This window comes from Neovison vison, chromosome 3 (assembly GCF_020171115.1).
Source record: "Neovison vison isolate M4711 chromosome 3, ASM_NN_V1, whole genome shotgun sequence".
In the NCBI taxonomy this organism is placed as follows: Eukaryota; Metazoa; Chordata; class Mammalia; order Carnivora; family Mustelidae; genus Neogale; species Neogale vison.
Genome location: NC_058093.1, coordinates 33407915 through 33430541, shown reverse-complemented (window position 1 = coordinate 33430541; position 22627 = coordinate 33407915). Strand labels below are relative to the sequence as shown.

Below are 22627 nucleotides of genomic sequence, written 5' to 3'. Positions count from 1 at the left end.
ACTTTCATGTTCTCTAAGCCCGAGAGAAAACCCAATTCTCTGCTCGGTATTATAGGGCTTGGTGCCATCATCGCTCAAAGTTTGCCAGTCCACACGTATTTATTGTGTCCCAGTTATGAGCAAAGAACAGAACTGGACGTGATTCTGGAGAACTGTGCAGACGAAGAAGGGCCCGTGAGAGTTTCTTTTCTCCTTGCTTTCTTACCGCTTCCAGCTGTGTACTTTTTCCCTGTTCTAAGGGCATAGTCGCACCCATGACAGAGTGAGGCATTTCCCTCCATCTTACTTGCTTATTTAGTTTGTCTGCACGGAGGGAAAAAAAAAGTTTCAGTTCATTCCTACTCCAAAGAGGGCATCTTCCTCTTTGACACCGATTTAGTTCTTCGGCCTGATGTCGCCCTTCCTGGAACTCGGCTTTCTCACCTCGTACAGTGTCATGGTTTGCTACACCAAATGGTGGCTTCTCAGACTGGGGAAACAGTGTTGTTTATGGGAGTTTTCTTCCTGGTCGGGGCAATTCTCTAAGAGCTTCAGTATCGATACTGAATAAAGAGCTGCTTTTTTCTGTTAACATTTCCCTACTGACCAGCTTTGCATAAACGTATTTTTTTCCCCGCTTCTTTACCTCACTGTGGATGACCTTTTCACTAGGCTCAGTGTCTTTGTCCTTGACTTCTTTCCAATGTACTCCCTCTCCCCTCCTTCTTTCAGGCACAAGCGGTAGCAAGACATGCACTTTACAGTACCGCCCAGTCTGAGTATATGCTATAGGAGCAGGTTGCTTGAAACACACACCCCTGATATCCATGATAGCTCTGCTGTGTTCCGTTAATTAAAGACATGCTGATTGTGATGCCCTGAGTTTGTCAGCCTGTTATAAAAGCAATGCTCTAGTTCGTGTGAATAGAGCCTAAACTATTGGCTCACGCTTTTGCTCATTCTCCCTTTTTTAATTTCATTGCCAGAATTAAATAGCCTTGATTTGAAATTACAGAAAAATAACTATGGGCCCCCATCTTAGTAGGGGTCCTTTGACCTTTTTAAAAAATTAAAAAAATTTTTTTTATTAACATATAATGTGTTATTAGCCCCAGGGGTACAGGTCTGCGAATCGCCCAGTTTACACACTTCACAGCACTCACCATAGCACATACCCTCCCCAAGGTCCATAACCCAACCACTCTCCCCCTCCACCCCCCCAAACCCTCAGTTTGTTTTGTGAGATTTTGAGTCTCTTATAGTTTGTCTCCCTCCCCATCCCATCTTGTTTCATTTATTCCTTTCCTGCCCCCCAAACCCCCCACATTGCCTCTCAAATTCCTCATATCAGGGAGAGCATATGATAATTGTCTTTCTCTGATTGACTTATTCCGCTCAGCATAATTCCATCCACATCATTGCAAATGGCAAGATTTCATTTCTTTTGATGGCTGCATAGTATTCCATTGTGTATATATACCACCTCTTCTTTATCCATTCATCTGTTGACAGACGTCTAGGTTCTTTCCACAGTTTGGCTATTGTAGACATTGCTGCTATAAACATTCGGGTGCATGTGTCCCTTTGGATCGCTACATTTGTATCTTTAGGGTAAATACCCAGTAGTGCAATGGCTGGGTTGCCCAGGTAGCTCTGTTTTCAACTTTGTGAGGAACCATCATGCTGTTTTCCAGAGTGGTTGCACCAGCTTGCATTCCCACCAACAGTGTAAGAGGGTTCCCCTTTTTCTGCATTCTCGCCAGCATCTGTCATTTCCTGACTTGTTAATTTTAGCCATTCTGACTGGTGTGAGGTGGTATCTAATTGTGGTTTTGATTTGTATTTCCTTGATGCTGAGTGATATGGAACACTTTTTCATGTGTCTGTTGGCCATCTGGAGGTCTTCTTTGCAGAAATGTCTGTTCATGCCCTCTGTCCATTTCCTGATTGGATTATTTGTTCTTTGGGTGTTGAGTTTGATAAGTTCTTTATAGATTTTGGATACTCGCCCTTTTATCTGATATGTCATTTGCAAATATCTTCTCCCATTCTTTCAGTTGTCTTTTGATTTTGTTAACTGTTTTCCTTTGCTGTGCAAAAGCTTTTGATCTTGATGAAGTCCCAGTAGTTCATTTGCCCTTGCTTCCCTTGCCTTTGGCAATGTTCCTAGGAAGAAGTTGCTGTGGCTGAGGTCGAAGAGGTTGCTGTCTGTGTTCTCAAGGATTTGGATGGATTCCTTTCTCACATTGAGGTTCTTCATCCAACAATGACCATTTTGCATGTTCTTTCCCTATCCTCCTTCTCCTTATGCAGGCTTAGTCCCATGGTCACACCCCTGGTGGAGGTGTCCCATGGGGGGACATGGGGGGACCAAGGAGGGAGGCGTTTGTCTGCAGGATCTCTTGAGTAGCGAGGAGCGTGCAGTCTCCTTGAGGTATAGTTTTATTTGTTGAAAACACTTTGACATTTACTTAGTATTTGGCCTTCAGATAGAATCCTGACTAATTTTTATTGAACTTGCTAATATTCTTTTCATTAAGCATTTTTTCTAAAATCAACCATATGAATTTGGGAAATTCCATGTAAGTACAAAGAAGAAAATAATATTTGTAATTCCAGTCTTCCAACATAAACACTATGAGCAATTTCATGTCTTTCCCTTATATAATGTCTATGTAAGTATAGTTTTAAATTGTTGCTATAATGCTCCATGTACCTTTTTATATTCTTTTTTTAAATGTAACATTATACTGTAGGCCTTCTCACTTATTGAATCATTTAACAAATGGCATTTAAAAATGTCTCTATTGTTGGTAATTTAGTTAGTTTACAGTTTTATAGTTTGTGTGTTACTATAAAGAACTACAGTAAGCATTAATGCCTAAATGTTTATCTGCATTTTAAGGCACATCCTTAGTCCAGATTTAAACAGTAGGGTCATTGGGTCAAAAGGTATGGGGACTTTTTGGACTCTTGGCACTGGCTGAGTCAAGATTGGGATTCTAGAGAGGACTGTTGTTTTTTAAACATGAGAGAGACTTGGAATTATTTAGTATGTGCATGTAAGGAGTCTCAGAAGGGAGGGACAATGTCAGAATGCTGAATCCACATTCCTGAAGACATAGATGAGGATGGGCAACCAGAAGAGAAGATGATAGGGAACAAGTAAATTGGTTGGGGGTGCTGGGGGTGACTGAGTTTGTGCATAAAGATGTGTACTGGTGTGGGAGGAGCTAAGGAAATCCTGTGGAATGATTTTGATCCTCTTGACTTTTATCTTCCCAGAGTCAGGGAGTAAGGATGGAAGTAAGGAATAGGAGGGGCTTGGCCATGACTTAGCAATAACCCCTGTGGGGAATAGAAGGGGGCAGTTGCTTAGCAACCCCTTTACTTGAAGAGGTAGATGGAGAGTTTCCAAGTAACACTGGAGATTTCATACCCGTAAAATGGTACCGATCTGCAAAGCCCTCTGCAGTTTTTCTCAGGAGTGGCTGATGCTTCAGTAGAGAAGCAGAGAGGAGGGTGGATGGGCTGATCTGGATTGGGAGTTTGTTGAGTGGCTGCAGCAGTTGGAAAGGGGGTTAAGGAGGTGAGGACTCCAACAATAGTGTTATTTAAGTGATGTATTATGGGTTATAGGGTGCCATAGGATTGTATGGGTTTATATTTGCAGCTCAGATCTTGAAATACAAGCCAGCTCTGCATATGTGGTGTTGGTGAGGTGACAGTGTTGGGGATAGGAAGAGGTTCCTGGATGCCTCTCTTCTTGTAAGCTAGTCGTGGGTCTACTAGATTTGCAAACTTTAAGAACCAAAGCTGCTTCTGGATTCTTTCACCTTTTATCATTAAGGAGGAGGAAGATGCTAACACTGGTTCAGAACAGTAGGCTAAATAGATTGGTATTGGTCTGCTTTGTGCTTCCTGCAAAGGCCTAAGTGTACCTCCCTGGACATGCTTCAGAAATAAAATTACGAAAATGCCCAGAGTAGTTTGCATTCTGGGTCAAAGTTACAAATTTGGGCTATCCCCAGTTAGGTCAAGGATTATACTAGTGGATGCTCTGAGGACAAAGAATGCTTGGATTAACCAGACATGTTTGGATTTAAAGGATCATCTGGTACAGAACCAGACCCCTCAGAAGGGCTTCTGAGATAAGAACGGGGGGGGGTCTTGGTGAAGCTGTGTCCACCTGAGGCCAAAGCATTTGGGCTAAATGTAAGAAGTCAACCCTGCTCAACACAGTTCATTGGATTTTATGGTTATTTCTGGAGTTAGCATTTTCCAGAAAGGTATTACCAGTCAGCCTCTCCATTACTCCTCCTATCTCAGCAGTACTATGGAAGGGGAATGGCTGGGTGTTATTTTCTGAAGTCAGATGAAGTTTGTTTATGACATCACTTGAATGTAAGTTGGCTCTTTGTAAATATTGAAAGAATCCTTCCAATTGCTTTCCTCCTACTCTCAAGCTAATGCTAATCAATAAAGATGTTTGATTAACCTCTTGAAACTCATTATTCAAATATGCCTTGAATGACTAAACTGATAAATTAGATAAAATTAATTACTGGAGGTGATGAACTCCTGTGAGTCACTACAACTCATTCTGCTGGTTCTCTCAAGCCACCCTAACTCTGGAGGCGTGACAGACACCAGACACCACAAACACGAACTATGTTCTGTCTCAGAGGAGAACTTGGGAAGGCTAAATCTCTCAACACTGTCTTAACCAAGGCAGTTATGGGATAAACTTGAATCAATGTGTTGCTTCTTTTGAATTTAGAACGTATTTCTATTTATATGGGCTTTTATGTATCAGGTTCCTGATCATCTTTTCTCTTTGAACTGGTTGTTAGGAGAAAGAGTTGCTCTTTGTTCATTGCCCTACATTGTTGATCCGTTTTTAAGAACGGAGGCCCTTGATCTTGAGAGACTGTTGCAATGTAGAAGAACTAGAAAGTAATCCACAATGAAACTCAGCCCTACTTCCAGCCTCTCTCTGGAACTTTGGGTATCCATCTGAGTGCCCCCAATTAAAAGTAGCACTTACTTAGCCTGTGGAAAAATCTGGGAGGAATCACGATGATCTTGAGATCTGGAGATAGAACCAGTAAGAAGACAACAGGAATCCAGGGTTATTTCTCCTGGAATGAAAATGATTCATGGTCACCTGAAAGGCTGTCTTCAAATATGTGTAGACTTAGTTACGACATACCATCTTTTAATATACTCTGTGGATAGAATCAGGGAAAACTGGTTTAAACTTTAACAGAATGGATTTAGGTTAGATGGGAAGAAAAAAAATTTTCTGACAGGAAATGCAAAGTGAACACTAAGAAAATGTGTCAATTTCATTTTCCTAGACATCTCTAGACCATTTGCTAGACATTGGATTAAATAGACTTATTCATTGGTGATGATCCAAAGCTGAGGCTTGTTCTCAAGATTCTGAGATTTTATGATTCTATCACCATTCCACCTTATTCTTTTATTTATTTATTTATGTATTTATTTATTTCCACCTTGTACTTTCAGAATGTCACTTTTAGGATGATCTCTTCTTGGAAGTAAAAATACCTTTCTCGATTTAATTCTTAGAAAAGAGTGACTGTGTTCCCTTACTGAATTATTTATACCTGTGCTGATAGTGAAATGGGTATTTAAGAAAATGCTGCATTCTCAGCAGATATTTAAAATTCCAGTCTGAGGGTGATGTTTCTTAAATTTGCTAGATGAGCAAGGCTTTCACACTTGCTTTTCCTCGCTGATGATACCTTGGTCCTTAAGTCCTTGTTCTTTTTTTTTTTTTTTTAAAGATTTTATTTATTTATTTGACAGACAGAGATTACAAGTAGGCAGAGAGGCAGGCAGAGAGAGAGGAGGAAGCAGGCTCCCTGCCGAGCAGAGAGCCCGATGCGGGGCTCGATCCCAGATCCCTGGGATCATGACCTGAGCCGAAGGCAGAGGCCCCAACCCACTGAGCCACCCAGGTGCCCCAGTCCTTGTTCTAAGAGATGTTTTCTTTCTAAGAGAGAATATAACCTTATTAAGAAGACCTCAAATTCTGTAGGTTGGAGGTACGAGGAGCTCTGGGGAAAGAGCCTGGTTACTTTTGGTTCTCAGATCACCACCTAGTGAGTTTTTATGACCTATGTTCTGACATTCAGAGCCAAACCTCTTCAATAAAAGGAGGTGGATATTTTATTTATAAAAAGTTTTTAAAGGGGCAGCTGAGTGCCTCAGTCTGTTAAACATCTGCCTTCGACTCGGGTCATGATCCCTGAATCCTGGGGTTGAGTCCAGAGTCATGGGGCTCCCTGCTCAGTGGGGATTCTGCTGCTCTCTCTTCCTCTGTCCCTCCCACCTTGTGTGTGCTCCCTCCCACCTCAAGTAAATAAATAAAATCTTTTAAAAAAAGTTTTTAAAATTTTAATTATTTTGGCTTCCAGTATATATCATTCTTCTCTCCATAACACACTTAACCTCTACTGAACTTTATTTTTTTAAGAAAAGAAAACAAAGCAAAAACCTGATGAAATAAATTATGATTCTAAACTTCTCACATGGTGCATTGAGAAAATTTAATCTCCCATCAAATAAATATACCATCTGACAATTTCTGAAAAGCATTATCTACTGTACCTCCAAGTTACCAAAGTAAATTTCTGCATGTTATGATGTCTTCCATTCATTTACAGCTTTTAAAATGTGTTAGAATATAAACCCTTACTTGAAATACACATTTTGAAACTTAATTGAATGTAAGATCCGGTTGCTTCCAGATAGGCAACGCACTGTCTCAATTGTTACAGTTCTATCATGATGACAAAGACAACTCCTACATGAAATGGTCTATTCTAAAGCTCTCAGCTAAGTTACCCACAAAGCAGAGGAAAGACCTTAGGGTTAAGGCAGTTTGATCTTCAACAAAGCTATCAAGAACACACAGTAGGAAAAGGACAAGTTTCAATAAGTGGTGTAGGGAAAATTTGTTATTTACATGCAAAAGAATGAAACTGGACCCTTCTTTCATTCCATATTAAAAAAAAAACCCAACTCACAGTGAATTAAGACTTAACTGTAAGATCTGAAACTGCAAAATGACTAGAAGAAAGAATAGGGAAAAAGCGTTATGACATTGGTCTGGGCAGAGATATTTTGGATATTACCCCAAAAGCAAGGGGAACAAAGGCAAAAATAGATAAATGAGGTTACTTCAAACCAAACAACTTCTTCACAGCAAAGGACACAATCAACAGAACGAAGAGAACTACCTGGAAGAAAATCTTTGTAAATCATACATCTGTTAGTAGGTTAATATCCAAAATATATAAGTAACTTAAGTCAATAGCAAGAAAATAAATAACCTGATTAAAAAGTGGACAAAGGATCTGAACAGGGGCACCTGGCTGGCTCAGTCATTAAGCGTCTGCCTTCGGCTCAGGTCGTGATCCCAAGGTCCTGGAATTGAGCCCTGCATGGGGCTCCCTGCTCGGCGGGAAGCCTGCTTCTCCCTCTCCCACTCCCCCTGCTTGTGTTCCCTCTCTCGCTGTGTCTCTGTCAGACAAATGAAAATCTTAAAAAAAAAAAAAGGACCTGAACAGGTATTTCTTCAAAGAAGGTGTACAGATGGCCAACAGGTATATGAAAAGATGCTCAACATCATTAATCATCAGAGAGATGCAAATCACAACAATAAGAGATCACCTCACATTGGTTAGAATGATTGTTGCCAAAAAGACAAAAGATATAGTGTTGATGAAAATGTAGAGAAAAGGGAACATTGTTGGTGGGAATCTAAACTTGTGCAACTATTATGGAAAACAGTATGGATGTTCTGCAGATAATTAAATATAGAACTGATGTATGATCCAGCAACCAGCTTCTGGGTATATTTTTAAAGGAAATGAAATCAGTATCTTTTTTTTTTTTTTAAAGATTTTATTTATTTATTTGACAGAGAGATCACAAGCAGGCAGAGAGGCAGGCAGAGAGGGAGGAGGAAGCAGACTCCCTGCCAAGCAGAGAGCCTGATTCGGACTCGATCCCAGGACCCTGAGATCATGACCTGAGCCGAAGGCAGAGGCTTATCCCACATTCAGGTGCCCTGAAATCAGAATCTTGAAGAGATACCTGCACTCCCAAGTTCTTTGCAGCATTATTCACAATAGCCAAGACATGGAATTAACCCAAGTGTCCATCAATGGATGAATGGATAAAGAAAATGTGGTATATGTATGTGTGTGTGTTGTGTGTGTGTGCATGTGTGTGTATATAATGGAATATTTTCAGTTATAAAAAAGAAAGAAATCGGGCACATGGGTGGCTCAGTCAGTTAAGCGTCTGCCTTTGGCTCGAGTCATGATCCTAGGGTCCTGGGTTCAAGTCCTGGGTCAGGCTCCCTGCTCTGCTTCTTCCTCTGCTCCTCACACTGCTCGTGATGCTCTCTCTCTCTCTCATAAATAAAAAAAACTTTAAAAAAAAAAAAGAAAGAAAGAAATCCTGTCATTGATGATATCATGGGTGAACCTGGATGACATCACGCTCAATAAAATAAGCCAGACAGAGAAAGACAAATAGTGCATGATCTCACATATGAAGAGGAGTCTAAAAAGTTGTAAGTCATCGAGGCATATAGAGTAGAACCGTGATTACCAGGAGTGGGGAGGTGAGGGAAATGGGGAGATGTTGGTTGAAGAGCACAGAGTTGCAGTTTTAATATGAGTAAGTCTAGAGATCTGCTGTTCTTGAGGACGACTACAGTTAATTAACACTGGGTTGAATACTGGAAATTTACTAAGGGGGTAGATTTCAGGACTCTATCACATATACACAATAATAACAATGTGAGAAGATGAAATATTAATTAATTTGACTATAGTAAACATGCTACTATAGACAGATGTAGATTCGATCACTCTGTTGTATGCATTCAATATATACAATTTTTATTAAAAAAAAAAAAAGACTGAGAATGTAGCCCCTTTCTTGCTTTCTCACCCTTTTCTAGTGCTTTATCTTTCTTTCCTTCCCTTCTCTCCCTTTTCCCTCTATTGTCGTTATGTTGACATAGTTGTGATATGGAACTTGGGTGTAATTTTTAAAGTAAACTCTTCTGCAGTTTTTAACACTTTATTTATTCTTGTGAAGGAAAATTTTATTGTTTTCTCAATAAGAGTATGTAACTCTCTATTTTTTTGCATATAATAATTTGTGACTCCAAAAGGGAATAATATTTGAAACTCGTATCTTTCCCCTCTAATATCAATAAGTCATGTTTGTGATGCACACGTTTCCTTGTTCTTGGATGGGTTAAATGTAATTTTCAGATGAGATAGTTTCATACTGGTGAGAACTTTTTCATTTGTGCAGAATTATCATTGCTTGTAAACCCTGCCATTTAATTTCCAGTGTCTACGTAGAATGATTTAGCTGATCAAGTTCTGTTTTTCTCTGTCCTTTGTTTGTTCTAGATACATTTCATATTGCTTTTCAGTAGACAGGGGAAATTGCGGCTGCAGAAATGGTACACGACTCTCCCTGACAAAGAGAGGAAAAAGATCACCCGGGAAATTGTTCAGATTATTCTCTCTCGTGGTCAGAGAACAAGCAGTTTTGTTGACTGGAAGGAGCTAAAACTTGTTTATAAAAGGTGTGAGTAACTGTCTATGAGATCTGTCCTTCTCATTATTGCTTTGGATTGTTTAATCCTGAACATTTTTGATTACAACACCAATTGCATCACTTACTGAAATCTTTGGAGTCTGGAGCCCAAATATTTGTACCAGTAGACTAACAGAAAAAGAGCTCTCATTTGTTGAAAGGCTTTCCATGTGCCAGGATGTGCCAGGATGGATTCTAGGGATGTGATCTACATGTGGATAATGCAGTGCATCAAGAAATAGCCTCTGGGGGGCGCCTGGGTGGTTCAGTGGGTTAAAGCCTCTGCCTTCGGCTCAGGTCATGATCCCAGGGTCCTGGGATCAAGCCCCACATCGGTCTCTCTGCTCGGGGGAGCCTGCTCCCTCCTCTCTCTCTGCCTGCTTCTCGGTGATCTCCGGCTGTCAGATGAGTAAATAAAATCTTAAAAAAAAAAAAAAAAAAAAAAAGAGCCTCTGGGCACCTGTTACATTTCCAGCACCTCTAATGACTGCAGATGCCTTAACAAACAAGATGGGCACCAGAGCTGCTCTTACAGAGCGTACTCATCGATCAGGCAAACAAAACCCTATCCGTTAGTAACAAATGCTGTGGGAAAAAATGCAGGTGAAGGGGCTAGAGCGATGGCCAGCCCTTATTATTGCTATTATTACTCATCTTTGCAAAGGAGGAAACTGAAGCCACAGAGTTTCTAAGTAATTAGTCTTCAATCACAGGAACTAAGGGGCAGTTGGGAGAGCCGAAATTCAGATGCATATCCTTTTGGCTTTTTTTTTTTAAATTTTTAAAAAGATTTTATTTATTTCTTTGAGAGAGAGCACATGAGTGGGGATGGGGGAAGGGCAGAGGGAGAGGGAGAAGCAGGCTTTCCACGCAGCAGGGAGCCGCACTTGGGGCTTGATTTCAGGATCCTGACATCATGACCTGAATCAAAAGCAGATGAGTCACCTGGGCACCCCTCCTTCTGGCTTTAAAACCTATATATTTTCTCATTATTGCACGTGCTTGCCATAGCAAGACCGTACTGGCAAGCAACCTCAGTTTATAGATAAGGAAACTTTACCTAAGAGGTAAAGCCATTTTGCCCATAGGCCCAAATAATTGATGTCTAAGCCAGGACCAGAACCCAGCCAACCGGACTCTGCATTCAGCATCCTGTTGCCACTTCCAGAAGCAAAATGCACATTGGGAAGGCTCTTGCAAAGGGTGTTTCTAAAACCTGAAAGGCAAAAACAGAGGCAACTTGGCAGGCTATATTTAATGGAGTAAATTACCAGGAAGTGTCCGGGCAGAGCGGCTGCTGCCGGGTCCAAGGTTAAAGCTTTTAGTACGAGCCTCCGGAGAGATGTCCGTGCAGGCCCCTTTTAATAAGCATCCCAGGAACAGCAAGGCAAAGTCCCAGGAAGCACTTGTCAACAAGAAGCTGGTCCCTATCTACTCTCTGCCTACTGGCTTTTAAAACCTTTGAGTTCATTTGTGATTTAAGCCATTGTTTGAAGAATAGGCTTTAACAGTTCTCTCAACCGATATTTGCAGTGCCTGAGTACATCATGGTGAGCAAGGCAGACTCGGCGCCTGCCCTTGGGAAGCCAGTGACCTAGTGGGGCAGAGACAGGCCATGAAATGGGCAATGAAGAGCACTAGCCGCTCTGATGGGAGAGGCTCAGGAGGGCAGAGCCCGGCATCCAGCCCAGGGTGGGAGATCAGAGGTTTCCAGGAGGAAGGACGTCCACACTCAGAGCTAAGCGGGGAAGTCGGCATTAACCACACAGGTGGGGGTGGGGAAGAGGATTTCGGGTGGAAGAAAGTCACTGGAGGACGGGCTGGATGGGCTGAGGGCCGGTCACATACAGGAGTGCAACACCATGTGAGGTGAGAGCTGGGGTCAAAGCCTTGAGGTTTAGAAAGGACACTCACAAGCCGCGGAGGGGTGTGAGCAGGCACCCCCCATAACGGTGGGCCGAAAGCCACGTCTGCCTGATTATAGTTCTTCAGGGTAAAACGGTGTTGAGAGTCTTTTAAGTAATTAATCGGTACAACCCAATGGGCACGCTATTTTTATATATTCTCTTTCACGTATTGGGAGGCTGTTGGATGTGATCCATGATGGCTTCTTTCTTGGATTTGGATGGGGGGAGCTTCGCATATTCACTGCAGAAAACACCATCTTTGGGGTATTGGATGTGTCATCTTATTTTACTTTTCTTTCTTCGTGTTTTTCCTTTCAAGGTATGCTAGCTTGTATTTTTGCTGTGCTGTAGAAAATCAGGACAATGAGCTCTTGACTCTGGAGATCGTGCACCGTTACGTGGAGTTGCTGGACAAATACTTTGGAAATGTGAGTGCTGTTCCGGTCTCTTTGGAATCAGTCCCTATTATCAGCTCTTAGGTCAGTTCTGTCTTTATCACTTTCCTTCCCTCTCTCAAGTCTAAAGCACGAACTGCATTTGCACAAGGATCAGAATATGAGGCATTCTCCCCTTTCCCATGGTTCTTTGTAAACAAAGGAGCCAAAGCTTTCAAGAGACAGGCTGTGTCTCTGTCTTCAGACCACAGCCACCATAGAGAGCTCGTTCAATGAATGAGAATTTAATTGTGCAGGGTTCCTTGATATTTTCCTCTTCATTCTTCGTCGCCTGTCATCTCTCTTCTATTTTGACTTTTTAATCCCCTCTCCGGCTTCTTTCAGTAAGCTCTGAGTGTTCTCTAATATTATTTATACATAAAAAAAATGCCAAACACATACACAGGGAAACCAAAATCCTTTTCCTTTTCCTATTGCTATTTAATTTCCGTGCATTAACTGCCCAGTAATATCCTGTATGAGGTGTCCCCATCCTTAGAACTCATTTACTCTTATGGCTTGGGCTCCTCCTTGAGGGTTCCCAGGAAATCATGAAGGTACCACTGGCCCCTTCCTAATGGTCAGGACTAGGGATGCTTCTTCAGCCTTCCCCTGACCTCCCTACAGCACCGGATTTTTGCTCGTCCCTGCTCCCCTTTCTTTTTTTTGCCACAACCCTGAGTTCTGCTGGTTCTCATCCTGTTTCTAATGGCTTGGTTTCTGCCCCTAGCTCTCTTCCTCCCCCTGCCCTTTCTATCTCCTTGTATGTCTGTCTCCCTGCCTGCCTTCTGCTGGAATCTGTGACCATATGGCTCTCTTTCCCTCTGCCGAGGACGGTCTTCTCTGGGCTTCTCCCAGCCGTCTCAGTCGAAACGTATCAAGAACTAAAATCTTCTTCTGCAAACCTGTTGTGTCTTGTGATTGAGTTTCTTATGTCCCAGGATCCTTCAGTGCTTTTTTCTTTCTTCTTCCTCCACCCTTTGCTAAAGGCTGCCTTTGTCTGTTCAGATGGGTCTACAAACCATCTCTTTCCTTCCACTCTCAGTAGTACAGGCTTACCTGAGATAGCAGTTTTGCTTTTGCTTGAAACCTCATCTCTGGCCCTTTGCACCTCTGGGCTTGTCTCTGCTTCCCTTTCCTGCCTTGTTAGTTACCGTCTTCCTTGCAGTGCATGGATCCAGGGGACGGTTGTCCTCAGCCACTTTCCAGCATCTATACTGAATAAAAGCCCAGCTTCTTAGCCTGATGTTTAAGCTTTCTAAACATCAGTCCCAGACCACTTCTCCAACCTTCTCACTGTTCTCTCTCTTTTCACCCCTGATATGCTCAGTGCTCTGGCGACATAGAACAGCCTGGTATCATCCTTCACTTGTGCAAAGTTTGTATGAACACCAGACGGTAAGTGTCTTGAGATCATGACCTGGCATTTAGTTGTTTGATTTTTTCCAACACTTGTGAGTCACTCTGGGGCAGATTTTAGCAAATGTTCCAGGAACATACCAGCCAGTTCATGGTCTTAAGAAATAAATCATTGGATTTGGAATATGTTTTCTCTCAGTCAGGTACCTTCCCTGCTCCAGCTCACTGAGGATTTCTAGTAAGTGTTGTTGGGACAGAGCACTTTCTGTGCTCCGGTCAATGGAATGAGTAGCATTCGCAGTATTGGGTGGGGTTTTATCCGATTACTTGGCAACTATTTCCACAAGGGTGAGTATTGGAAAGGCTTTTGAAAGAATGTTCTCTCCCTCCTTCCCTTCATCCTTTTTATTCCCCTTTACTTCCCTTTGTAAATGACGTTAGAAGATGACCTTAAATGTTGCTTGGGAGATTTTAGATCGTTGGTCAGTGTATAGAGAGTAAGATAGCCAGACCATTTCCCTTTCTCTTTCTTTTAGCTCCCCGCGTTTATTTTCATGTTTTAAAGAGAGATTTGCAAGTGTATAATTGCATGTTTTTGAACATGGGTTTATTTAATTTTATGCTTTCCATTATTCAAAGGAAGCCTGACATTGTCAAATCCACTGCAACCTTGGCCTTTTGTAAAGGCCTGAAGGTGTTTTCCTGAGGCCCAGGTTTCCCAGGACCTGCCATTCTCCTTAATTTCTGTACTCTGGTTTGACCTGTTGTGTTTTCCTAGATTTCCCTGACTGTGGTAATGTGAATGAGGGTTAAATTTTGATGTCAGTCTTATCTGACCAAATATTAGATATTTCGGATCACGTTGTTTTCTTAAGAGAATCTAAATCACGTTCACCAAAGCTGAGTGATCCCAGTTAAGATATAAGGAGAATCAGAATGAATTCCTATTTCTCTAACATTAATTTTTCATCCTATTTTTGGCCTACCTTTAGAAGCTCTGTCTTTGCCATGGACCAAAATTTAATTCACTAAAAAATTCAATGAATCTTTTATTAAGCTAAGAGCAGCTAAGAGCAATTCAAGGCTATCTGCCCAGTAGGTGTTCAGTTCTTATTAATTAACTGTGATGAGCAAAGCCTACCAGTACTGATTCTCATTGACATCATCTCAGGAATAATATATTTCTCTTTGGCTCTCTTTTCCTCTTGTGTTAATCCTGAAGGTTTCCTGGAATTCTGCCCTTAATATTATTGAAGAGAAGACTTTGTACCAAGCTTCTCTTATAACACTGGAAAATATTATCTTCCTATGATAGATAAATCAGAATCTCTGGCTACTAATTTATGTGTTTTTCGAGCACTTTTCAATTCCAGGGAGATTTACAAGGATTAACTAGTTCATCTTTCGATCTTCAGTAAACAGCATTAACCCCAATTTATGGAGGCTAAGAGGAAATACCCCAGAATCTCCCGCTAGATAAAGGTCTGTCTGAGGATTTAGGCACCTGCCATATTTTCCCATTACAGACTACAGTGTGAGTTTTTGCAGATGTGCTCAGAGTGTATGGGAGTTGCTGTTCCAGAGAAGTTTGACCTTGACTTAGGAAGTTTTCTGGGAGGAAGTGGAGGGCTCTGAGTCCTGCTGGGTCCTAGTGTCCACTCATCACTCACTCACCAGACCCATGATTTTGGCTGGGGAATAAATCCTTAATTGACATATAAGAAAAATAACACTCAAAAATGTTAATAGAAATATTTACTTTGCTAACTCATGGGGCTGTTGTGAGGATAAAAGAGACAGTGTAATACAATACTTTTTACAAACTGTCAGTTGCTACGTTGTTGTGTCTTACACTGTATAAGTATTGTGTCTGGTTTTATACATTTACTGTATATAATTTAAGCTTTTTGTATTTACTTAAGAACAGAATTTAGTAAGAGAAAGTTCTTAGACTCATTCAGAAGTATTGAGTTATTGAATTGCCAGGAATAATCTTCTGCATCATGTACTCTGCTATACGAGTAGACCCTCAGGCCAAATTATAGTAAAGCATAGACTAAGAGATCAGGGTAAAATTAAATTATCGCGTTTTTGCCTTTTATAAGCTTTCCTCCAGAATACAGATACACCAGAAATGAGAAAAAATCCTAACAGGCTCCTATGTTTATAAACATGGAAATCATTTGTTTTTTGCATTATTAGGTGAAATGCAGTCATTTGAGTATCAAGGGCATCTTCCTGATGTACTGGGACAGTACCCTTGAGGTAGACTCGCAAGTATTTGAGTAATTGGTCTGCATTTGGTCTAAGGTGCTCTGGGAGATGTTTCCTGTTCTTACTTGTGGCTGTAGTAAACCCTTGGGGTTAAGCTCAAAGAATAACCATAGAAGGAGCATTTTGGAGTTGCTCTATATGAAATAGTTGCTCATTTGTAACACTCTCTGTAATTCCAGTAGAACTTGTGCATCTGTTTCCTTATGATCTAGATATAGTAATTGTATATCCAGTTTGCCTCTGTTGTGCGTGTATGTGTGTGTGTGCGCGCGCGTGCGTGTGCGTGTACGTGTGCGTGCGTGTGCGTGCGTGTGTGTGTATCTGGCTTTGGGTGCCATGTTACTTTATTCCCATATCTTGAAACTAGATGCAGTAAATTAATTGCCCCATGGCTGCTGGCCAACCCTACAGCTTGTCACTCTGAGAGTGGGGTTTGAGATGGTCCTAGAGAACCAGAGAACTTGCATTAGTATCTGTCAAGTTCATCTTGCAGGATTCTGATTGCTGGTTTCTCCTAATGAGGCTCCTGTCTGTCTCAGATTCCTGGTCTACACCTGCCTTGAACTTTGAGGTTCCTCAGCTCTTGCTACTGTAACTCCTGACTTCCTGCCTCTTCTGACTTCTGGTAACTGCTTGCTTCTCCTACCTTTTCTAATGAGCATGGTTGTCTGATCTATTGTGCTTTCTTTTTGTTTCTCTGTATTGTTTAAAATTGCATTTTTTAACATATCCTTCTAGACATGTACAGTTTTATTTTTAAATGGGATTGTATTATGCATATTATCCTGCAAGTTCTTCTTTATTTTTTCCTTCATGGCCATCCATGGAAATCCATCTCCTTCGTTTCCAACTTCTACATTGAATTTCCATGTGATCACGGCAAGCAAAGATAGACTATTGAGGGAAGAGGGAAGTAGCTCTAGATATATACACCCACTGGTTGATTTACTTATTTGATGCTACTTTCTAAATGAGACCATGACCTTTGCAGATGAGTTAGGTGAGTTTTTCTGAGCTGGCCGTTTATGATAGTGGTATTTACCTAACTGTTTACCTTATGGAGTCTACAAGTTTATTGACCTAAACCTTAAGTATATGGAACCCTTTGCTAAAATGTTGACATCCGTTTTATGTTAAGTTATAGCATTCAGTAGCGTCACAGAATTGTTGATCTGGGAAGCCGTTAATTCCCAGCATCATAGAAACAAGGCCTAAGTGGTGAGTGACTCATTTATCCTACAGATGTGTATTATGTCCTATTATGTAGCACTAGGTACCAGGGATAACGAGATGACTGATATGATAAGGTCTGTGCCTGAGCTCACACAAGTGCTGGTGGAGAGATTGATCAGTCAGCATACACTAGTGCCCACAAGATATAACAGAACACAGAGCAACACAGAGTGACATCTGAATGGGGGAAAGAGGCTTTGGTGGAATCATTGTAACCCTGAGTTTTTAATTTGGCCTTGAAGAATGAGCTGAATTTTGCCAGCAGAATAAAGAAAGGCCATCTGGGGGCCATCCCAGGAATTGCTGGAATGGGCAAAGGGGAAAGGCAGAAGAGTCCCTGCGAGTTAGTGGAGTGTGGGTGTAGCCTGGGTGAGTGCTGACGTGGCTGCAGAGAGCCCGCCCCGGCTGGGGGCCCAGGAGTCCTCTGTGCCAGGCGGAGGAATGGAAGCTTCGTCCTGAGTATAAGACCCCACACAGGGGAAGAACAGGATCGCAGCTCACTGGAGTGTTAGTGGTTGTTGGCTTTGGGTGGGGATGGACACCACCTAGAAGGTCATTGTAGTGGCCTTAATGAGAGACACCGCAGGTCTGAGCAGTGGCAGTGAACGGGGAGAAGACAGGAAGGGTTGGGCTTTTTTTACACGGCAGAATAAGTAGGAGTTGGTGACCAGACTGAGGGATGAGACAGAAGGAGGGAGAAGGATGAGAGCGAAGGGGAAGGAAGTTGAACCCGTGGGATGATTCGATTGGGCCACAGGCAGAGGTTGCAGCTACAAAGCAAAACACGGTCTATGGGAAAAAATTCGCTTAACCACAGCTTGGCACCTGGTGACTTGGGCTGAGGACTCTCCAGGCAGAGAGGTCTAATGAGCAGGTGGAAACAAGGGACTCCCCCCAGAAGGAGATTAGGGCTAGACACCTAGGTTTGTTAAGACACCCGCATGCCAGACACAGCCAGAGAGCATCCGTGGGATATTCTAGAATATACACAGGGTTAAGAGAAGAGGCTTTCATGGAAAACACCAGCGTTTAAGCAGAAAGTGGGTCACTGGAAAGTAAGCCACATGTAGCAGTGAAGCCGGGTTTTGCTGATTATGTCCCAAGCACTCCATAAATACTTCCTAACCAATGCTACCCCAAGTAGCAGGGGGAGAACTCATCCAACAAGTCTGAGAAGGATTCAACAGAGATGGAAGACAAGAACAGGCATTGCATGGCATTGCCAAAGTCAGGGAGTAAGGGAGATAGGATTTTCAGGAAAAAGATTGCTGAAGGGTATCCAGTGCTGCTGGGAGGTCAAGGAGGGGGAGGGCTGAAAACTTGCAGGTGGAAACCTTCCAGAGGGTGTGGAACAGGAAAGAGGAGTGTTGGGGACTTGAGGAATGAGCGAGAAGGAGAATATCAGGAGGGCGCCTGAGTGGTGCCTGGTCGGGGAATTGGAAACAAGCCCTGTTTGGATTATTGGGTGGCGGTTGCTCTTGCCACTTGCTTTCCTTACACAGCAAAATCTGTCAGACTCCGCTTTGGTCTGGGACAGTCGTTCTCCCTGTGTGGTCCCCAGACCCGCACCATTAGCTTCACCTGGGAACCAGTTACAAGGCCAGACTCTCAGTCCTTAGGCAGACCCACCAAATTGGAAACTCCTGGGCTGGAGCCCAAGCAGTGTGTCCCTCAGGGAGCCTTCTGGATAACTCGGATACAGTCTAAAATTTGAGAGCCACTGGCTTGTGACATGATTTTGAGAAAATTAGCACTGAATTTGCCTCTGAAGAGTGAGCTTCTGAGAGTCCCAAAGCTAGGAGCCAAGATTTCTAGACAGAAGAGCAGGGGGAAGCAGGTGCTGTCCTCGGCCTGACTCGCTGTGGCGACTTGGCTTCTGTTCGTGTCCATGGAAATATGAACCGAGCTTCCTGATGCCTGTCCCAAGTCTCAGATTTCTTGTTGTGACATAAAGGAATATTACTTAGGGACATGGTCTGCATAATGGAATGTGGTTTTACTTTTGCTTAAGGCCTACAATCTCTTCGCTCTGTTTCTCATTCCTTCCAGTTCCATCTGATGGTTCTGTCTTTGGTGTGCTGCATGGGTGTAACTTGTTGAGACGTCTTGAGACGCTGACATGGGTTTGCCCTGATATTCCCGCAAGTTTCTCAAAACATCTGTTTTTGTCCTACCAGGTCTGTGAGCTGGATATTATCTTTAATTTTGAAAAGGCTTATTTTATCCTTGATGAGTTTATAATGGGCGGAGAAATTCAGGAAACGTCCAAAAAATCTGCTGTCAAGGCCATTGAAGATTCTGACATGTTACAGGAGGTCAGTACCCAGTGTTGGTATCATGGGGGAGGGTGGCAATGGTGATGGTGAGGGTAATGATGATACTTACTGAGTGATTGCTTTATGCCAAGTGCAGCTTTCTAAGCAGCTTACCTGGTTTAACTCATTTAATGGTCACTGTAACTCTAAGAGGTGGGTAGCATTTTTGCCCTTGCTTTGAAGCTGAGGAAACTGAGACACAGAGAGGTTAAACAGCCTGCTTGATGTCACACAGCCAGTAAGCCAGAATCTTTGCTCTATGTTTGACTGAGGAAACCTCCCTGTCAAAAGGTAGCAAAAGCTTGGTGCTGTTTTATTTTTTCAAGGATTTTATGAAAGGTATAAAAAGATTCTCATTAAAAAAAAAAAAAAAGATTCTCATTAAAATATCTGTGCTATCCTGGGAAAGAAGAATAGGAGTACATCGTTATTTCCTTTGCCAGGGATATTAGACCTTTATTATTGAAGATGGCATTTATCATTTTAATTAAAATTTCTCACACTTCCCAGCGAGGCTGCGTGTGTGCTCCTATTTGCATAAATAAATTGGGGATACGGTGGCTTGCTTGCCAAGGTACAAATGGGCCAGAAGCATACATGTGCTCCTGATTCTGTGATATTTATATAAAATACAGTGGGTCTTTTAGAAGCAGTCTAGATAGGCATCATACCCAATAAGGGGACTCATCCACATCAGCGCCTTCCCTACTGCCAAGGACATGGAGAAAGAGCACATCACCGCTCTGACCTTTGGCCTCCCCAATGGGGTGACCCCAGCCACCCTGGAACAAAGCTGAGCTCTGTCCCAGCTCCACCGCCCCTGGGTCCTTCTTCCCGCAGCATCCTTGGGTCTTTCCACCTGCCTGTTTTACAGTAGCAGGTCAGGAGATCCCAGAGGATCCTAAACCCTCTCTTAAAAGTTGGCATTAAAGCCATCCCTCCCTGCCGTTTGAGAAAGAAGATACTGATTATGTTAATAAAACAAGATCAGGCATGGTTTCCAAGCCACTCTTTTTGGCACGTCTCTGAACTGATGACTTGCTCCTGCCCATCCAGGGGAAGCAGTCCTCAGGTGAATGGACCCTGAGGAAGACCTCTGTTGGAGCAGGTACTCTGAAGTGTCTGTGTGTGCCTTTTCAGACGCTGCGCATTTCTTCCCAGTAGTGTTCTCCCCTCAAGAAACGCATTTAAACTTTCGGCTGTTTACTTGGCTCTCTCCAAATGCCACAGGAAGGGAATTTTACAAGGTACTTGAGAACTCAGTGGTTTGGAAATTCCACAGAACAACCTTTCTTAAAATATGCTGGGGGTTATTTATAATTTTACCCTCAGGGCCCAGACTGCAGAGTCTAAGCCTTACCAGAGAAAGGAACTTTTTAGCAGGGTCTTTGCCACTCGCAGTAATCAAAGCTTTTTGAATTGGGGCCAAGACACACCTGAGTTATTTTGAATTCCTCCTCTGTAAGACATGAGTTTTAAAGAGTTTGCTGTGCACTTGGTGCTGCCAGTCCCACGGAATGATGGGAAGCATGGATTTTAGGAGAGAGCCCTTTCACAGGTAAATGCCAACCGGTAGTTCATGTCCCTGGTGATCGAGTGGGAGGTCTTAATGGGTAGGCCTCAGGAGCCCCTCCATTGAGCCCCTGCATCTCCATAGTGAGCAGGCAATATCATGATTGCCCTCCAAATGTCTCTTGGTGAAATCACAGCACCTGCTGAATAGAGACTGCGTTATCAGCACTCTCTTGGGCTCTGTGTACTTCAGCTAAGTCATTGAATCAGTGAACGTCTGGGGAGCTGTTTGGGAAATTGATTGTGTCTATCTGGTCAGATAGACTTGTCTATCTGACCAGTTTAGAATGAAGGAGCACAAGTATTATAATTACATTCAGAAAAAGAAATGACTGCTTTCTTTTTTCCCCTGTCCTCTGGACCTAAGCACATCCTTGTAGCTACTAAAGGTTAAGGGAGGCCTTTGTAATATTGCTTGAGCTTTTAGCCCCTGGAACTTTCCCCAGCTCCTACCTAAGAAAGGTTTCTTAGAATAGAAAAGCTGTCCTTGCATATTTAATAAGAAGGTACATGGTCTTAAATGTCCAAATTCTCAAAGATTATTCTGAGTGTACTGGGGCTTGATGTTAGGGATACGGATTAAGAAGAGAGCAGTTTAATTGCTTGGGGGTGACTTTAGGAGGTGCCTTATTTTGAGGGTGACAACCTGTGGACAGTGGTGTGGAGTGAGAAGAAGGGAACAGAAGCTGAAAGGGGAGGATGGTACTCGTTACCTGCATGAGTTGCAATTCCTGGCATCACCAGCGGGGGCGACCGAGAGATGAGGTTTCACCACAGAACGAGGGGGTGAGGGTCCAAAAGGGTATCTCATTAGTTCAGGCAATAGGATACCTCTCCTGTGTATGTGTGGATGCATGAGAAATGGCTAGGTGCACCCCAACATTGTCATCCTTAAAAAAAAAAAACCCATGTTAACAGCTAAGAGAAGCCATAGTGCAGTAAAAAGTTGCAGCACGTACAGTGTTGAATACATAAGAAACTTGGGGGTACAGGATGGATAACAGAAGGGGTGCTGAGGGAGAGATTTGGGTCCTCTTGTGAATGGCCAGGGCAGAGCTCTTTAAGGTTGTGTCAGCCTTAAAAGTCTGTTCCAACCTCGAAAGGGGCGAGCTCAAGAAAATACAAACCTTGTGTGTTCTTGGTTCATATGACCTGGGGAAGAGCATGACCCAGAAACAGCAGTCTGTGCAATCTTTAGCGGACTGAGTTAGCCAGTGGAGTGAAGCAGGCCCGAGAACAAGAGGCCAGTGGGCTGTGAAGCCAGTCAGGTGACAATACCAGAGCCTGCTAGCCCAAGCCCCTTCCAATGCTGCAGGCTCATGTGGCCAGATTTGCAAAGGTAGGATATCTAACTTCAAAGCATATGTGCCCATATAATGAATATATTATAAAGTGTGTCAGGTACGTAATGAATGAAAACTATACGCTGTCCTGAATTTTGTGATATTTGTCATCTTTTAAAAATTTATCATCTGAGGGATGCCTGTGTGGCTCAGTTGGTTAAGCATCTGCCTTCAGCTTGGGTCATGATTCCTGGGTCCTGGGATTGGGTCCCACACTGGGCTCCTTGCTTAGCAGGGAACCTGCTTCTCCCTCTGCCTCCCACTCTCCTCACTTGTGCTCTCTCTCTCTTTTTCTCTGACAAATAAATAAATAAAATCTTTAAAAAAAATTATCATCTTGGGGTGTCTGGGTGGCTCACTTGGTTAAGCATCTGCCTTCAGCTCAGGTCACGATCTCAGGGTCTTGGGATCGAGCCCCACATCAGGCTCCCTGCTAGCAGTGAGTCTCCTTCTCCCTCTGACTCTCCCTCTGTGCTCTCCTTCTCTCTCTCTCTCAAATAAATAAAATCTTTAAAAAAAATTATCATGATATTTCTTTTCCCATTCTAAAT

General features: G+C 42.7%; 1 protein-coding gene across 2 annotated transcripts in view; it reads left to right on the top strand.

Moving 5' to 3' along the window:
- Positions 1–22627, top strand: part of AP1S3 (adaptor related protein complex 1 subunit sigma 3) — a 57641-nt gene that overhangs the window by 31300 nt on the left and 3714 nt on the right. For both annotated transcript variants that reach the window (XM_044241698.1, XM_044241697.1), the window contains exons 2-4: positions 9450–9628; positions 11866–11974; positions 19024–19161. In XM_044241698.1, the coding sequence (XP_044097633.1) occupies positions 9450–9628; positions 11866–11974; positions 19024–19161 (426 nt within the window). The remainder of the gene's footprint in view (positions 1–9449; positions 9629–11865; positions 11975–19023; positions 19162–22627) is intronic.